The sequence below is a fragment of the Procambarus clarkii genome, chromosome 89 (assembly GCF_040958095.1).
Source record: "Procambarus clarkii isolate CNS0578487 chromosome 89, FALCON_Pclarkii_2.0, whole genome shotgun sequence".
Classification (NCBI taxonomy): domain Eukaryota; kingdom Metazoa; phylum Arthropoda; class Malacostraca; order Decapoda; family Cambaridae; genus Procambarus; species Procambarus clarkii.
Window position 1 is genome coordinate 19048074 of NC_091238.1, and position 19605 is coordinate 19067678.

General features: G+C 38.6%; 1 protein-coding gene across 1 annotated transcript in view; it reads left to right on the forward strand.

The window, feature by feature from the left end:
• The first annotated feature begins 354 nt into the window (after window positions 1-354).
• LOC123773368 (transcription termination factor 2) overlaps window positions 355-19605 on the forward strand; it is a 38671-nt gene continuing 19420 nt past the window's right edge. Inside the window, exons 1-14 of the mRNA XM_069318154.1 lie at window positions 355-423; window positions 4863-5018; window positions 5196-6330; window positions 7832-7945; window positions 8776-8889; window positions 9596-9699; window positions 11869-11959; window positions 13874-14021; window positions 14477-14653; window positions 16162-16359; window positions 17243-17413; window positions 17612-17771; window positions 17980-18088; window positions 18666-18890. Coding sequence (XP_069174255.1) covers window positions 4900-5018; window positions 5196-6330; window positions 7832-7945; window positions 8776-8889; window positions 9596-9699; window positions 11869-11959; window positions 13874-14021; window positions 14477-14653; window positions 16162-16359; window positions 17243-17413; window positions 17612-17771; window positions 17980-18088; window positions 18666-18890 — 2865 coding nt within the window. The 5' untranslated portion in view covers window positions 355-423; window positions 4863-4899. The remainder of the gene's footprint in view (window positions 424-4862; window positions 5019-5195; window positions 6331-7831; window positions 7946-8775; window positions 8890-9595; window positions 9700-11868; window positions 11960-13873; window positions 14022-14476; window positions 14654-16161; window positions 16360-17242; window positions 17414-17611; window positions 17772-17979; window positions 18089-18665; window positions 18891-19605) is intronic.

Below are 19605 nucleotides of genomic sequence, written 5' to 3' on the forward strand. Positions count from 1 at the left end.
TTTCATCTATGTTTTCATTCTACTCATTATGCTCAATTAGTATTAAGCTTGTCATTTAAGTTTATCATGCCCGAAATGCTTTGCGCAATAGTGGCTTTAGGCATTGTATGTACTAGCTCTACCTATAAGTCAACCAATCCTTGTAAAAATTTATTGTATGTATGTACCTTACCTAAATAAAATTGTATTGTTGTATTGTATTGTATATATATTTTTTTGCGCTTGTCAGTGCTCAGGTGAGCGGCGGCCGCCTCGCTGCCCGCTGATTGGTCGTCGTCGTCGCTGTCGTCTGGTCCCGCGAATCATAACAAAACTTGGTGGTGGGCGAGGAGGTTATTGTGTAAGTGTGACACACCTGTTGGGTCTTAAGTGTGACTTGTGTGGGTGTGGGAGAGTAGTGAGAGAGGGGGAGCGTGGTGCCAGGTACACATAACACCCTAGATGTGTACTACACCAGGAGGATACATACACAGAGAGGTGTACCTAGTTTCTCCGTCTATACTTACACACAGTTTATTTTGGTCCTGGATTATGTTTAGGGAATAAATTATACTTGTTGGTTGATCAGTAAGTATTGTGGTGGTCTTAATAACCTTGCACCACAATGATTGGTGTCGACAGTTCCTCCACCCTATTTGCCCTCGCTTCACGTAGTGGTGTATGGTGTCCCCCATACCCACCCCACCACCTGTGTACTGAGGGCAGTTGTGTCCCTCTCACCTACTCGGTGTGGGGAAACTACATTTAAATTGTGGGAGGGAAAAGGAAAACTAATTGGGCAGTCATTAACAGTTATGTGACAATGCTTTTGAAGTATTACAAATATTTAAGAACATACGAACAAAGGTAACTGCAGAAGGCCTATTGGCCCATACGAGGCAGCTCCTATTTATAACCACATAATCCCACTCATATACATGTCCAACCCACGTTTGAAACAATCAAGGGACCCCACCTCCTCCACGTTACACAATAATTAGTTCCACAAATCAACAACCCGGTTACTGAAACAGTATTTACCCAAGTCTTTCCTAAATCTAAACTTGTCCAATTTATACCCGTTTCGTGTTCTGTCTTGTGTTGATACTTTTAATGCCCTATTAATATCCCCTTTGTTATGTCCATTCACCCACTTGTAAACCTCTGTCATGTCACCCCTAACTCTTCGCCTTTCCAGTGAATGCAATTTAAGCTTTGCTAATCTTTCTTCATATGAAAGATTTCTAATTTGGGGAATTAACTTTGTCATCCTACACTGGACACATTCAAGTGAATTTATATCCATTCTATAGTATGGCGACCAAAACTGAACTGCATAATCCAAATGGGGCCTAACCAGAGCAAGATATACCAGTTGCTGAACAACAACAGGTGTTTTGTTACTAACGCTTCGATTTAACGCTTAAATCCCAGTGTCCTCTTTGCCTTATTACGAACATTTATGCATTGATCCTTTGGTTTTAAATTCTTAGTAATCAAAACTCCCAGATCCCTTTCGCAATCCGACTTCGGAATATCAACACCATTTAGCTCGTATATTGTAAATCTATCATTACCTAGCCTCAACACTTTACATTTATTAGCATTAAACTGCATCTGCCAATCTTTTGACCATTTCAAAACCCTATTTAGATTGACTTAGTGACAATGAGTCTTCTTCCGTGTTTATTTCCCTACCGATTTTTGTAATCATCGGCAAATTTGCAAATGTTGCTGCTCAAACCTGAATCTAAATCATTTATATATTATAAACAACAGAGGTCCCAGTACAGAGCCTTGAGGCACTCCACTTAAAACATTTTCCCCACTCTGACTTAACCCCATTTATACCAACTGTTTCCTTTGGTATAGCCATGCCCTAATCCAGCTTAATATAGCACCCCCAATACCATGAGACTCTATCTTTTGAATCAGTCTTTCATGTGTCACTGTATCAAAAGCTTTGCTAAAGTCAAGGTACACAACATCACAATCCTAACCACTATCAACTGCCTCAACTATGCTGGAATAAAAAGATAGCAAATTTGTTAAACATGAATGGCAATTTGTAGAACCATGCTGAGAATCATTTATTAATTATATTTTTCAAGATGAATTTATCACTTGCAATTTTCTATAAAATTCTTTAGATTCCTAAATTGATGAAAATACCTTACCAATTAGCACCACATTAATTACTGTATTGGCTATTTGACCCACTATTTCCCTATCATTACAATTGTTTTTCCCAGGGCATTCCATATGAAATAATAACTTGAAGGGATTTATCCATTTCTCTTAATATTCTAATTAGGTGCTGCAAATAAATTGCAGTACTGTACATTAGCACAGAATCTGCTATTCGCCAAGTATCTCCTGGCTCATTTCAGTAGTCCTTGACATTTTGGGGACAAAGTTGTCCAATGTTCATAAACATAAGAACATAAGAACATAAGAACAAAGGTAACTGCAGAAGGCCTATTGGCCCATACGAGGCAGCTCCTATTCTATAACCACCCAATCCCACTCATATACTTGTCCAACCCGTGCTTGAAACAATCGAGGGACCCCACCTCCACAATGTTACGCGGCAATTGGTTCCACAAATCAACAACCCTGTTACTGAACCAGTATTTACCCAAGTCTTTCCTAAATCTAAACTTATCCAATTTATATCCATTGTTTCGTGTTCTGTCCTGTGTTGATACTTTTAATACCCTATTAATATCCCCCCGGTTATGTCCATTCATCCACTTGTAAACCTCTATCATGTCACCCCTAACTCTTCGCCTTTCCAGTGAATGCAACTTAAGCTTTGTTAATCTTTCTTCATATGAAAGATTTCTAATTTGGGGAATTAACTTAGTCATCCTACGCTGGACACGTTCAAGTGAATTTATATCCATTCTATAATATGGCGACCAAAACTGAACTGCATAATCTAAATGGGGCCTAACTAGAGCAAGATATAGCTTGAGAACCACACCAGGTGTCTTGTTACTAACGCTGCGATTAATAAATCCAAGTGTCCGATTTGCCTTATTACGAAGGATGGTGTAAATTAGAGTTACAGCTTTTCAACATTGGACAGCTTTTTTTCATCTAAATTTGTTGAAAGTGTGGAGTAAGTGTGGTGAATGTATGTATCGGAGGCAAATCTCTCTGAACTACTGTTTGATAAGTCTTAATTGTAGTGAGTGATTTGTGTTGTGACAAAGAAGAGTTTCAAGGGTAGAAATATCTCCCATCACCTTTGTAATGCATGGGAATTATGATGGCATTTCCTCCTTGCAGAGGGAAGTTTTTTTGTATTAGATTGTACAGTAGGCCTGCTGTCAGCTGCTTTGCAGGCTGCTTCAAGCCTGTTAGACCAAGTTATTTTAAATAAAACCTGGCCACAGGCTGGGTTTGGGAACAACAACTTCCTGAACCCACTCCAGGTGGGATCCACGTATGCTTGGTGTAATGCAGTGGTTAGCACAGTTGGAATAGTTAGATTCCTGGACCAGGAACATTTAGACAAGTCTTCTTACACCTTGTTTTTCTGTTCACCTAGCAGTAAATGGGTAGCTGGAAGCTAAACAACTATTGTGGGTAGCTTCCTTGGGTTGGATCAGTCATTGTCCTAAGAGGTCTTTGATAATCCTAACGTCCTTCCTGTCCTGAACGATGGAAGACTATATGAAAATACAATGTCATTGGTATACAAAGATGCTTAGCTTTAGTAGTAGAGAATATAGATAAAATAGCATGACCTACTTGTATTGCAACAATTTGTTGCCTTTTATTAACATTTAAATATAGTAGAATATACAGTATGTATATTGACGGGTTGTGGTATCGTAGCTGTACTCAACCAAGATGGTATGGCTCTCCCGCACATAATGAAAAAAAAATGCTGTTATTGGCCTTGCAGTGTGTAAGTCGCAGGTGGAAACAAATAAAAATCGTCAAATAAATAATTAAACAATTTACTGAAATGTCAATGAACATAAATGCCCCTGAAAATACTTGGCTATCATGTAATGCAAAAGTGAACAAGTTAGTATGATCTTAAATGTAAAAATAAACTACAGTATAAGCAATGAAGAAAGGCATAAAGATATACTGGTGTACTGAAGACAGCTACCATACCACCATGGCATCAGTCACACGACGTTGGCTGAAGGCGGACGACGGGTGAGAGACAAAGGTGATCCTTGAGCACTAAGGGAGAGACTGGCCCTCCAGGTTGTTGTTGTTAAAGATTTGCTACCTGGAACAAAGTTCCAAGTAGCACGGGCTATGGTGAGCCTGTAAATTATGGCCTCTCCAGGGAGGCAGCGCCCTTTATATAGTCCGGCGGTGATGACTCATCCAGTGTCAACACAAGGTGGACATCTGGTCAACTAGCAAACTGCTCATTGTGGCTGGTGGTGCCTGTGTGTTGAGCTGCACCACTGCCAGTTGAAGGCGGCTAACTGCTTGTTTGTGGGGGCAAACTACCGGTTAGCAGTGGCGCCCGGCTTGCCTCTTGAGTCGTACCAGGCCATGCCAGGCCCTGGGGGGTATGGAGAGGTGGCAGGACTGATGCCTCATCTGGGCTGGTGTAGCTGTAGACTTCCAGTGCAGAGGCATTGAAGGTGAAGGGAAAAGGTAGTTCCACTGCTATGCAGGGGATTCACGTGACAATATACAGCACTATATGCTGTATTTAAAGTTCATTGGCATTACTTATTGTATTGTTAATGGTCAAATCTTTTAACATTTGGAAGTGAAACATGTTAACAGTTTAACTTTTAACAATACAATAGGTAAATTTAATTGAAGTTGAAGCAAATTCGAATTTTATTTAGTGCTTGTATACTCTATTAATGTTAATTTTTTACCAATACATATTTCAGGTTTCAAGCTAGTCAAGAATTACAGTATTTGATCACCATGATTGAAAGTTCTCCAGAAATAGTTGAAGATAGCCCGGAGGCAAGCAACACACTCAAATCTTGTAGGCTCTTTCCACTCCGACAAAATATCAAGCAATCTTGGCTTGTGTCCAATAGGTGGGTTTGTGCTTACGTATATGTATTTGTGCTTACGAATATGTATGTGGTTTGAATATTCATTTGTGTCCAGTATAGTCCTGTGTATTTGTAAACTAACTATAGTGCTGTATTGTAATATCTTTTCTTAATGCCCATGTAATTCAATTACTGTTTGTTTTGCTTCATACAATTCAGACCTCGGCCTGAAGTGGTGAGTGTGTCTGACTCGGAAGATGAGCAGGAAGCATGTCAGAAACAATCTGTAAATGGAATAAATATTATATATGATTCGGATGAAGATGATTATTTATCAGCAAACTTTACCACTAATAAATATAAGAAAGAGAACAAAACTTTAATAGGCCGTACAAATACTTCTGAGAAGTTTGTAGTCTCTCCAGGAATTTCCCAGGAAAGATCATGTCGGTCATTAACACCAGATGGTGGGGAGAGATCTCTGCATCCTCGGCAAGATCGTGATAAAGGCGAAATTGTAATGTCTAGCACCCCAACTTATGATCCTAAGACTCCTTTAGTCTCGTGGCGAAAATCCAGCACTATATTTCAGTCTGATGATGATGATCATCATCAGATACAACAGAAAAAAGATCAAGCGCATAAAGTTGTTGCAGATATTTCCGACGTCGCTCTGGCACTAGAGAGTCCTGTATACAGACTCACAAGGAAAAAGCAGACAAGTGCCAGCCAGAGTGATAGTGAGAATGAATATGACATAGACAATAGTCTAGAGTCCTGGAGTAAGGAATCTCCGATAGGGGGAACTCGGAGGACTACTGGAGATAAGGCTGACAGTAGTTGGGAACCAGAAAGTCCACGTCACAAGAAAATAGAGAGAAGAAAATTGAATGTCATTGACAGTGATAGTGACAGTGTGACTGAGACTGTACACCACTTCCCACAACAAAATGCAAATCTTCAAAGTGAAAATAAAGATTTGCCAGAGATAACCATCAGTTATCATCAGTCGACTCCCGAGATCCCTAAAATTATGTTGGATGTTAATGAAGATTCCACATATGTTGCATCTTCTTCTCCAGAGACGGAAACAAAACTAACAGTACAGGAAAAATATGGACACAAATTCAAGGTAAAGAAAAAAGGAACCCTACAATCAGCGCAGTCATCAGGACGTGATGTCTGTTCTCTTCCTGCCAACAATGATTCTGTTTCCACGGCAAACCAATCCATACCTGTATTGGAAGTATCTTCATTGTCAACTGGAAATACAAGTGGAAGAAGCTTGTCCTCTGCCATGTCTGTTTCCGAGATGAGTGCAGCTGAAATGATGCTGAAGTTAAAACAGAAAAAGGTTTGTTAATTTTTATGTAATAAATTGTACGCTGCTTATGTTCCTGCATGTGGGTTATATTTGTGTTTTTGAGTGTTAGCATGTTGCTGCCTAATTGTAATTGCTAAATTTGAATGTATATGACAATTATGACTGTACATGTTGACCAGAACACACACTAGAAGGTGAAGGGACGACGACGTTTCGGTCCGTCCTGGACAATTCTCAAGTCGACTGTGAATGGTCCACAATCGACTTGAGAATGGTCCAGGACGGACCGAAACGTCGTGGTCCCTTCACCTTCTAGTGTGTGGTCTGGTCAACATACTTCAGCCACGTTATTGTGACTCATCACCTGCATATGACTGTACATATGACTGTACACCTGGTATTGTGAAGTGTTGGGATCCTGGAGTGTCCTTGGCTAACAGTGCAAGGCTGTTGATTACAGGAGAGAGAATAGTTCTGTACCTTAGCTTTTCTTATTTAACTTTATATATACAGTATCTTGACATTAAAGGTCTGTAGTACTGTACTGGTATTTTAGTTGTAGATATAAATGACTTTAATAACCTCTTTCATTGGTTTCCATTTGCTGACTACCTGCAAGGACACTCTCATACCCTGTACATTTCTGACTATTGCCTTTGCAGCTTCCACTGATGTCCTGTTTCTTCTCAATTTATATTGGTTTTACTGATTCTGTCCAATGACCTACCTTGAGGTTACCTTGAGGTGCTTCCGGGGCTTGGCGTCCTCGCGGGACGCTAAGACATCTCTGGAAATAGACATCTCTGGAAATAGCTGACTGCCTCTCATCTAGTCCTCAGTCTTTATTAATGGACAAACCTTGATACTCTGCTCCAAGACTTGGTTGCTCGCAATTACTGTAGTTTGTTGGGTGGTGAACCATGTCAAGCCAGTGATCAGCCTGGGGCTTATGATTTAAGTGTTTACTAATTTTGTATGAAGTGTTCTTTTTCTACAATGTCTTGCTCAGGGATGTAAGCAAATCCCAAATGGTTATCTAGTGCACTCATTGGAAGGTGCCATGACCATCCATGGCATGACTGCATATTATGTCATGATTGAATATGGTGCCATGACTGCATAATAAGGTGAAGTTTTACACTCGATATTGTTAGTAAATAAATTTCTTAATATAGTAGACTCGTATGTAAAATGCATTTGTTGTGCATTTTGGACATACTTTAACACTGCATTCATTTACTGACTGCATGCTCAACTGTTAACTTCACCAAAGAGAACAAAGGCTTTGGGTTCCTTATCAGTCTACATACTTGCACACCCACTTCCACCCACTAATGTAGTTGCACGCTCCTAGTAATGTACTACAGTATTTTAAATGAAGATATTCCTGTAACATAGAATTGTTTCATGTCTGGGAATATAACTATATTTTTCCTATGTTCAGTTTAAATAACTTTTTATGTAAACCATTTTCCAGGATTGACTATACGTACTAAATTCTTTTTCTTTTCTCTTTTTCTTCTCCGGCTAGCATTTGGTGCAGGTGACTAATATTGCAGCATTGCCAGACAAGGGTGCCAGGTTAAAGTTGCAGATAAGCGAGTTGGAAAGAGCTTTGACCGGCTTAAGTCTGGAGAGTATAGAGGTACAGTATATAGGGCAACTTTATTTTATTGTATTTTAAATTTGGAATTTTTTTCTTTTACTATATTTCTTTTCATTTTTATTTAAAGGTTGAATGTTGCTTTTAAAGAAATCCATAATTAGCACATTAAATGTTTTATAACTTGTAATTACATTTTCTTTATTAATGGGTTCACTCAAAATTGTGCTACTTTTAGAATTTTCTAGGTTGCTAAACCTATGGTTTTTCAAGTTCTAAAAAGTAATAACAGGAAGTTAGTGACTAAATACAGTTGCCAGAAACTAGGTAAAATTTGTTACGCCCTTCATACCTGAATCATCATCTGGCTGATTGGGATTAATTTTAAGACATGTTAACCAGCTTGTAGCAGTTAGCGTCTTGTGGTAATTCCCCCTTGTAATTGAAGCGAAGATATTGGAAAGCCTCGGGCTTTACAGTTAGCTTTGTTTCTATATTTGTGAGGTTTAGTTCTTAAAATGGTCCACACATGGTGTACCTCAACCTTTGTTGAAGATTTGTATTGTTCAGGTAATCACATAGGAAAATCAATAATTGTAAAGTCTGAGTATTGTTGTACACAATTGTTGAAATATGCATTTCATTTTAATTTTTAAGAAATGCATGCCTCAGTATTTGTGTTACTTTCAGAGTGTGCCACTGGCACACTTCTCTCTCTTCATGCAGGTCGGGATTCAGTCCCTGACTGTTCAAGTGGTTTGGCACCATTCCTTCCCTCCTGTCCCATCCCAAATCTTTATCCTGTTCCCTTCCAAGTTCTTTATAGTCGTAATGGCTTGGTGCTTTCTCCTAATAGTTCCCTTCCATTTCAGAGCGGGCCAGGTGACCATGGCAGCAGAAATTCATCATGGAATATTTCCAGTTCATCATCCTCAAGTGAAAGATCGATGGACCAGGTCTTCATTCCATATACGTCATCTCCTACGGTAGTAAATGTTTTCTCCCCAATACCGTCTTGTGTTTAGGGGTAAAGTTTTATATACAGTATTCTAAATTATTTATTACCTTTCTTATTTTTTATAATTTGGATACTCCAATTCATTAGGATATAAAGTCTGGAAGACTAATTTTTTTTAAGTGAATTATTATTATTGATAGTGTGATGCTTTTGTATTTTTATGCTTAATAAAAGCAGTTTCTTTAAGCTGATATAATGGGCTTCACTATTATAGTGAGCTTGGATGTGATGGCTAAATATGCTGTAAGGACTTTAAATACAGGGCAAGGAGGAAACGGTTGGTTTCATACCTAACAATTACAGGCCAGAGAGGGGGGGCATCTGTAAATAAAAAGTGAACATAATTTGTTTCAATATTATCCTGTAATGCAAGCAAATCTCTCTGCCAAGTTTTTCAACTGCAAGTTGACTGGGATTAAGATTTGAGTAGAGGTGATTTTGTCCCATTAACCAGTTTTATTGATGAGGTACACATTTTGTTGTCTTTATGGTTAAAGTAGTTCATAAACTTCATAAGTTGAGTGTGTGCATTCTAAAGCAGTTTTTAAATAAGAAAACTGGATCAGTATAGCAAGGCATTTTCAAGCTGGGAAGAAGTTCCTGAATCCTTTTGTCTCTTCTAAATGAGGCTTATGATTTCTTGGTATTGGTTATAAATGTAATTTATTTTGCAGAGTTCATCGATAAATCGTTCATCGAATGGCTTCACAGAATTAAGGAAAGAGATGCAAGAGGGGAAAAAAGAGGGAGATGGCAGTGATAGCAGGAGCCTTAACAGGTAAATATTAAAGACTTCTGGTAAAGTTTTGTCTTTGCAAATAAGTTACAGTATCCCTTTTAGGAAAGTGGAGGGATGGGGAGGGGGGGGGGGAGAGTGAGTTACCTTATAGTTGTCAGGTTTATGTTCTGAGAATGGTTACTCCCCGACCCATAGCCTGAATGGTTCATCCAGGATTCCATTCACTTGCCAGACTTGTCAAATTGTCCCCCCACTGTGATAAGGAACACTTCAAATGAAGCATTTACTAAGATACCTGGTTAAGTGCTACTGGGTTGGTATGTAAACAGTAAGAGTTCTAGTGGTCATGTATCATGAATGTCATTGATAATGCTGCTTGAAAGGAAGTGACCGAGCACATTAAGTGCATGCTGGGAAAACTGTACTTGCCTAGTTGTACTCGCCTAGTTGTGCTTGCGGGGGATGAGCTTTGGCTCTTTGGTCCCGCCTCTTGACTGTCAATCCACTGGTGTACAGGTTCCCGAGCCTACTGGGCTCTATCATATCTACATTTGAAACTGTGTATGGAGTCTGTCTCCACTACATCACTGCCTGTTAACTATTAACCATCTATTAACTACTCCAACACTGAAAAAGTTATTTTTAAAATCCCTGTGGCTCATTTGAGTATTAAGTTTCCACCTGTGTTCTCTTGTTCGTGTCCCACCCATGCTAGAGTGTTTATCTTTATATACCCTGTCAATTCCTCTAAGAATTTTATAGGTAGTGATTGTGTCTCCACCCTAACTCTTCTATTTTCCAGTGTCGTGAGGTTCAGTTCCAGCAATCTTTCCTCGTAGCTCCTACCATTCAGCTCGGGGACTAGAATTTTTCTAATCTCATCATAGTTTTCCCCTTCGGTGTTCTAGCCTTTTACTTTTTGGTCCTTTCCTTGGAATGGCTATTCAGATACTGCCATCGGATACTCAAATGTTAGGACACTGTAGTTACTCATTCCTATGAGGTGGTTCTGATTTTACTTCTCTTATGTATGACTCGTTCAGAGTGAATATCGGATAAAGTCTGGTTGGTTCATCATTTCCTCTCATTCTTGTGGGCCCCTTGACATGTTGGCATAAAAAGATTTTTTGGTGCCACGTCCAATAATTTAGCTCCATGTTTCTGTCCTTCCGTTGAGTTCTCTATTTTCCCAGTCCATCTTTCCATGGTTGAAGTCACCCGTAATCAACAGGTTAGTTTTCTTCCTACAAACAATAGCAGCTGATCTTTCATATGTTAATGGTTGCCATGTTGTTCCTGTCATACTCCTGTCTGGGTCTTCTGTCATTTAGTTGGGGGGTATATATTAGTACAGTACTGCCATTATCCTTGGTCCTCCCATTATGGATGGAATGCAAGGATGACTTCACTGGTTTTGAGTCATTTAATTTAAATTTTTTAGAGCAATTGACCCATGCTCGAATTGCCTGTAGATGACTTAAAGGTATGTTATTTAACGCTGAGACCCTTTTTGATCATTTGCTACATTTGAAAAAAGTACAAAGTCCCTTAGTTTCTTTCCAGTCTTGGTAAGAAAATGCAGACCATTCTTGGGGCATCGCCATCTAGTGACTGAATATGCAGGATGACCAGGCTAGGAACCATTGAACTTTTAACAGCAGCAAATCAGTGATATCCATATGTATATTTTTTATATTAAAAGATGTGTGCTATGTGCAATTATAAGCTTTAGTCTTTTTAGGTTAATGATACTCTTGAGAAAATCAACTGGAGCACTGAGGTGACGAACCAGTGATCAAGGCACTACCAGCCACTCGCCTTAATAGCTCATCTTCTCACCGATACATATCACATTAGTGTGATTTCTTTGTATATCTGAAGTTGGGGTGTATGGACTATTTTACCTACACATGGGTGCTTGGGGGTTATATGTAAAACTTGGACTGGCTTCTTTTGAAGCCTCCAGGCTTCCTGTGGATTCTGTGCAATCCCAGGTTGTATAAGTTAATGTCATGATGGTACAGTGGTAAGGTAAGGCAAGTGACTTGGCGTTCCTTGATCGCTGGTTAGTCGCCTCGGTGCTCCAGTTGATTTTGTCATTGATGTATGTTACGTTAGTGTGGTTTCTTTGTGTATGATACTCGTGTTAGGTTTGACTTTCTTTACTGAAATTTGTTTCCAATAATTTTATTATAATGCTTCTGGCAGATTTGATACCCAGTCCCCCCCTCCTTCTGCCCAGCCTGCATCAGACGGAGAGAGTTTACTGAAATCTAAGGAAGAACTTGAGGAGCTTCGGGTATGTTAACATAAATATGTATTTCTTTGGGATAATTTGCTTTTTAAACCATTTACATAAAACATGTCTATCAAACATTGTATCGCAAATTTGTCTGGGCTGCTTCCTTTTTAAGGGTAACATTTAGTTATTTTCTTTAATGGTTGTCCATCATCTTGTCAATCTTTTTTCTGTAATGTTCTATAGGGTGTATGCTGCAAGTTTATTGGCAAAATTATACAAATAGAGAGTTTAAAAGTGTGTATGGTTGAAATTGGGCTAGTATTTTTTGGCTAGATAACGACTCGTTTATACTTGGGGTTTATTTAACCTTCCTCGTCTTATTAGTTTAGGTGTTGAATTTATTACTGTAGTGTATCTGATAAGCTAGCTCATCTAACAAGTTCGCTGTAAGGCCTTTCAGGTCAAAAGGATATGAATGGCAGAAGGCCTATATTGGTCCATACAAGGCAGTTTTTATTTATACACCTTGGTTTCCTTTCTACCACCTTCCCCACTCTTGCCCTTTTCAGAAAATGTATCATCAAGCAGCACTGAAACAACTATGGGTCTTATTTCCCTGTTCCCCCTATCCCCTATCTCCTTGGTCATCCCCTGTTCCCCCCTTCCCTCGGGCCTCCCCCTCCATCCCTCCCTTCCCTGAGGAAAAAACTGAGGAAACTGCCCATAGTCAGAAAAGGGTGGAGGACCAGGGGCAAGATTCACGAAGCAGGTACGCAAGTACTTACGAACGTGTATATCTTTTCTCAATATTTGACAGCTTTGGTTACATTTATTAAACAGTTTACAAGCATGAAAACTTTCCAATCGATGGTTGTTATTATAAACAGCCTCCTGGCGCTTCGGAGCTCATTAACTGTTTAATAATTGTAAACAAAGCAGCCAAAGATTGAGAAAAGATGTACAGGTTCGTAAGTGCTTGTGTAACTAATTCGTGAATCTGGCCCCAGGTTTCTGGGTGATCTGGTCAGCCTACTGGTGTCAGTTGGGAGAATTACAGCAAGGGTTATTTACCCTTTGCCAACTATCATCAGCTTTTTCTGAATTTTGGCTTAAGAGCAATGTCCCTTTTTTCCCACCTGTGACTTTCTGGGTGGCATTTCCAGTTTTGGGTCATAATCCAAATGTGAGCCTCTGGGGTTCACAAGGAAAATGGCATTTCAACTAACTTACAATATTAAAGAAAAAAACTTATGATATCTAGTTTACATTTACAGCTCCAATTACAATCTACAGTATTCAGTATATATTTCATCTTGGCTCGATCATCTTGTACACAAAACACATTAGTCAACAAATTAATCTCGAGTCAACAATAACAGGGAATTAATGTCTTCTATATTCTTTATTTTTACTATGTAAACCATATATCTATAGAAGCAGCCACTGATATGTATGGTATTGGGGAATGCAGATTTGGTGGTATGTAGATATCCCTTTCGTACAGTACCAAGTTTCAAAGTACAAATGAGAATTTAAAAGATTATTTTAACATCTGCAGATATACCACTTTCTCTGCTTTGTGTCAGGCTCCCACAAACTACACATTTTTAGTGGTTCATGTTTTAGATCATGTGATCTAAATCATGATCCAATTTTAGATCATATTGAGTGAAGCATGGCTGTAGCCATGTAGCCACTCGCTTCTTTGAGAGGACCAAGTTTTGAGCTGGATTTACAGCATGCTGTGAAAGTTAAGATCAAGTACAGTTGGAAAGGTCTCAAGAACCAATGCCTAAGCTCTGGGAAGTTATTGAAGGGTTGCACTGAAAAGGTCTTTACATTACACTATACAGTATATTAAAATCAATTTTCTTTTAAGGCAGCTGTCTAAGTGGGACTGGCCAGTTCAGAAAACATGACAAATTAAATTTTATCAGGGACATAATTGTAATCTGTAAACTTACTTCTCAGAGAGTGTATCGTACAGCAAATCTAAACGCCATTCCTGACGGGGGCGAGAGGCTAAAGCAGCGTATTACTGAGTTGGAGAAAGAAATATTGATGAAGGATTTAAGGGCTAGTATTGACTCTGCATCATCTGAAATAGAGGTGATATATGGTAAGTGAATTGTTTACAATGTAATACTACCAGATCATATTTTTAGAATAAATTATGTAGTCTATACAGTAAAAAATATCTAGTAATAGCCCAAATGCATTAATCTTGGAAGCTACATTCAGATGGGGAGGTGAGGTGGCTACGGCAGAAGTTTCACTCTTTCAAGGATTCGAACCCAGATAGCTAGGAGCACTCTCCACCTTGGCATATCTGGTACCTTAACTGCTATCAACATTTTTGTACAATCAGTTGTGGTCTAGTGGCTAAGGTACCAGATACACTAAGGCGCATAGTGCTCCTGGCTGTCTGGGTTCGAATCCTTCTGGGATGTAGTTTTCAGTTGTATAAAGATATATAGTATATACACTGTATACATAGGGATGCTGTCTGTAACAAAAATTACTTTTGTGTTTATTGTGTGTCAAACATTAACTAATAATGTGAAATTGTTTTAGTTGGAGGGCCCCAACATGAGTATCGTCAGATACAACTGACGGAGTATCCAGACTTTGCAGTAGGTGTCCAGAAGCCTAAGCAGCCCACTCATCACATGGCTGTGCATGATCTGGAAGCCATGTATGCTCGCAATTTGGACATTGGTGCTCGTAATTATGGTGGAAAAATATCATCAGGTATGAATTTGTGCCTTAAACATATGTTTAATTGTTGGATTGGTCATTTGCTGAGGGAAACATTGCTGTAGGATGTGTTGATTTAATATGCGGAAGATATAATGCAGTGTTAATTCTTTTTCTATGGCAGTTGGAAGGTGTTGTCAACAAAAAAGCAAATTGGTATTGAGTGTGATAGTGTTGTATCTGGGTGCCAAGAGATTATCAAATTCATGCCATATTCTACCTGGTCACTGCTTGTACACTCTTACCATAGTAACAACATTCCTCGGACATCATTTAGATCTGTCCTTGGGAACATTAACAATTCACAGTTTTTGGTATTAAGTACAGTACTTTCTTTTCTAATATGTACAACTTTATATAATGCTTTTTTCCCAGGACCACTTCTACTGTTATGCAGTACATAATTGTCAATTGTACTTAAGAATTAATTTCTTCTAGCATTTTCACTCCTTGCTTAGAACTCTTCAAGGAGATGTCCATTTAAAGGGCCTGGTGCATGTGCACCGAAACTTCCTCAAAAACACTCAATTTTTTGTGTGCATAATCTCAATGGTAAATGCTCCAACTTTTCCTAATGGATCAACATCATACCATGAAAAGAAAAGGGAAAAAAAAAAAATCAATTTCAAATTTGTTATAAATGTCTTATAATGTCACCAATTGTTATTTTATTCATTATGGTCTTAGAATGACATATAACATTTATTCTCCTCTGATGGAATTATTGTTTAAGAATATAGTTTACTGTAAAACATTTTTTGAATGTGGCCATCCAAATATGTGCCAATGTTATACGCAAATTATTTATACGTAACTGCAAACTTTATAGCTTTGACTAAACAATTCAGAGGAAGCCCTAGAACTAAAAACTTTTCGCATATGTAAAAAGGTGAGAATCGGTCAGAAACTGAAGTTTTTATTAGGTCAAAGTTGAAAATGTTCGTTGTTGTTCATCTCTTTATCCCTGATTGCCAGTAAATTGGAGGTGTTATCGTTATTATCAGTACCGGTTGCTTCCTGTCGCACACGCATTTATTTATTTAAAAATAAGTAAAAAATCCATTTCTTAACATATTGGGATGAAATTTTCACGACGCTGATGCCAAATAACGGGAGATTTGTTTAAAATTTTTAACTTTTTTTTTCATATTTTGAAGTCTCCACATGCACCAGGCCCCTTAAATGTTGTACAGTATTTCATAATTTCATAATAGGGAAAGGTGTTTTTCTATTAAATATTTCATATTTATATATTATTCTTTATAAATACAGCATACAATACATTGGACATGTTAAAGCATTTACATAGTAGGTAAAGTCCTTGTTTAATATAAATTGTTATATATGTAGACATAGAGGACTGGAGGATACTCTTCTTTGTTACTTAAATGCTATATACAAATACCTAGGTATGGATGTACTTAAAGATCTTGTACTCCATTATATTGGAATATGTACTTAAACAGGAAGAGGGATTTTATAGCTTGCCATGTCTTCCATAGCACGTGAGAGGGAGATGGTGAGAGTCACAAGTGATGCCATTGAAGGTCTTCACAGTGCCATAAAGTCGGCTCCAGATGTTGAAGTTGTTGAAGAGGAGGATCCAGAGGGCCTGAAGGTGCCCCTCCTGGTACACCAACGCCGGGCACTTGCGTGGCTGCTCTGGAGAGAGAGGCTCGTGCCTCCTGGTGGTATACTTGGTAAGCTGGTTTTTATTATGTATCTAGGAATACCTTACTGCAGATTTGATAAAAGTAATACCCTCTTCTATGAAAAAAGTGCCAATACAATATCTAGAGAATGCCTTTTTAATATATTTTACTACTGCATATGGTGCAGTAATGGTTTGTTTTTATTGGGCTATGTAGCTGTCTGGAATTGAAAAATTATGGGGGACCATGGGCTTAAATGATGTCCCACTATTTACAGTGGGCTATATTGCTAAATCTGGGTTTGAATTGAACCTACTTAAATTTGAGTGTTTCCATAAGAACTGGTAGTATAATGTGGAGATGCATTCCTTGCAATGTAACCAATAAATTTTGTGAACCGAATTTATGAGTGCTGTATTATTATACAAACGTTAACCATACCTTTCTCAAATTTATAAATTTGAAGCTTAATATATTTTCTGTGGGGGGAGCCTCATCAGCTTCCTGGAGCTATGGGGCAACCGAACAGAGGCTAGAACCCCCCCCCCCCCAAAGAAAAACAAACTATCACAAGCAACATTTCATCACGCCAAGTTTGCAAATAATCACACAAGTTTATTTGCAGAATTTACCCATTCTGCAGCGGCTGAGGTTAGGGGTTAAGCGGCTCGCGCATTGCATGCTAGGTTTATGTTGCGGCATCGTGCTCGATCGGTTGAAAGGGAAGTTTCATAGGCTATAGCTCCCTGTGCCTCTCTGAGAGGACCATGTTTCTGGCTAGTGGTCCCTGGTAGGCATGACAACTCCATATGTCTGAAGCCTCATACTAATATTAGCTAATATCAGTCTAATAGCTCCAGGGAACCTCCAGGGCTCTACCCAGTAAATGGCGTTTCATTACATTCAACGCTGTTTTTTGTTTTTTTTTTAGCTGATGACATGGGTCTTGGCAAGACTCTGACGATGATCGCCTTAATATTACGTCACAAAGAACTAGTGAAAGAAGGAGCTATTGCCGAGGACTTCTCTTCTCTAAGAGAGAGTGACCAAGAGAGTGAGGATGATGACGAAATAGGGGCTCATGAATGGATTAAAAGAAGTGGTATGGATATGCAAAAATTATACATTTTTTTGTATTTTCTGGGTTGGCCTTTTTATTAGCCTCCCAAGTTTGCTTACATTGGCACCTAAGGAGTAGTTGGGATATTTTCTACTGTATCTAAAGTTATACCGACTTGGTTATATCTCTGTCAATTATCCTAATTCATTTTGAATGTATCCATTACTGTTTTTGTTCCAGGCTCATCAAAATCCAGTCTAGTTATGTCTAGTGGCACGCTAGTAGTGTGTCCAGCTTCTCTTCTCGGTCAGTGGGAAGGGGAAGTTAGGAGTCGTGTTTCCCGGCGCATAATGAAGTGTGCTGTTTATCATGGAAATAACAGAAAAACTGATATTAAGGAGTAAGTTTTGCTGCATTTTCTTCATCTTGTGTTGTTTGGTTGGAAACGTGATACAGGTTTTTTTGTTTTGTTTTTAGTAAGATGCAGAAATATCGGTAATTTTAAGAGAATTGCAGTTGCTACTGTTAAATGTTAAATAGAGAGAAAACATTTTGTTGCATACAAAATTAACACATCAAATTGCAATTAAGACTTCATTTTATTTCAGCCTGGCTCGTTATGACCTTGTAATCACTACTTACCAGCTGGTTATGAAGGAAGCCTTTCCTAAGGACAAAGGATGTGTGTTGAAGACAAATAAGGATAATGTGCCCAAGGTAAATGTATACTGTCAATGTTTAGATTTGCCGAGATGGTAAATGGCCATCGTTAGTTTTATTATATTTTTTTTTTAAGTTTTCTAATCCTAAGATTATTTTAGTCTGACTTCGTAATGCCACGGCAGATTTTGCCACACCTATCCATATGTCTTTGTCTGCATTTAGACATGTGGCTACATCTTAACTATGACTGCATTTCTAGCTTTTGTCTCCCAGGCTTCTGGAGAAGTTTGAACTACTGTATAGTAAATGGGTTCTGCACTGTAGGATTTTGTGCCATGTATACGAAGAAAAAACATTTGTCTTATGCGATTTAAAAAGTGCTGTTGCATATTGGCTTGTCAGTTAACACCAAAGTGTGGTGGTGCCAGAAAGGCCCCTTATTGCTATTGGGCCATGTAGCCTCCTGGTGGCAGACTTTGGAAAGATTTTAAATCAGTTTGAGAAAGGGGAGACCTTGACCATTATGAAAAAAAATCCTATCTGCACCAAAATATGTACTGTGTCTACATACTGTACTCTGATGCCAGGGAAAACAAAAGTATGTTGTTTTTAATTGCTGTTTATCTTGCAGGTAAAAGCAAAGAATCAGGGTCATCTTTTCCGCATTGGGTGGACACGTATTATTTTGGATGAGGCACACACTGTTCGAAACCACAAGAGTAAGACATCGCAAGCCGTGTGTTTACTTCGAGGTGGTAGACGATGGGCCTTGACAGGAACACCTGTTCAAAATCGGCAGATGGATTTGTACTCTCTTGTGCGATACTTGAGAGCCTCTCCATTTGATGATTATACTGTAAGTGGATGTACAAAATATTTATTAGCTTAAATTGTATTACATTGGTGCACTGACATATGTGTTAGTTAAACCACAATTTGGCGAACTATATGGGACCATACCCAATTTGTTGGAGTGAGGAATTTGTTGCATCTGGAGATAACTTCAGGAAGAGTTTGTTATACAATTGTTTAAGGCAAGAAAGATGTATTACTATAAATGTTTTTCTCCCAATTTTCATTCGTCTATAAATTTAATAATTGAATGATTGGAGCCATAAAAAGTTATCAGTCATACTCTTTAATATTTCTCTATGGTCTGTACGCTGATTTCTTTGAACAAAATTTAATTTCAACCCATTATGATGGACAACTTGTCCATTGGTCTGTGAATTTTGGCCCTGTTTCCTGAAGAGTGCCCTGCAACTCTGCCTCGCCAAACAAGTCTTCAGCAATTTGGCAAGGTGGTAGAGTTAATCAGGCGCCAGATTCACGAAGCAGTTACGCAAGCACTTACGAACGTGTACATCTTTCCTCAGTCTTTGACGGCTTCGGTTACATTTATTAAACAGTTTACAAGGTTAAAAACTTACCAATCAACTGTTGTTATTGTTATAAACAGCCTCCTGGTGTTTCGGAGCTCATTAACTGTTTAATAATTGTAAACAAAGTCGCCAAAGATTGTGAAAAGATTTACAGGTTCGTAAGTGCTTGCGTAACTGCTTTGTGAATTT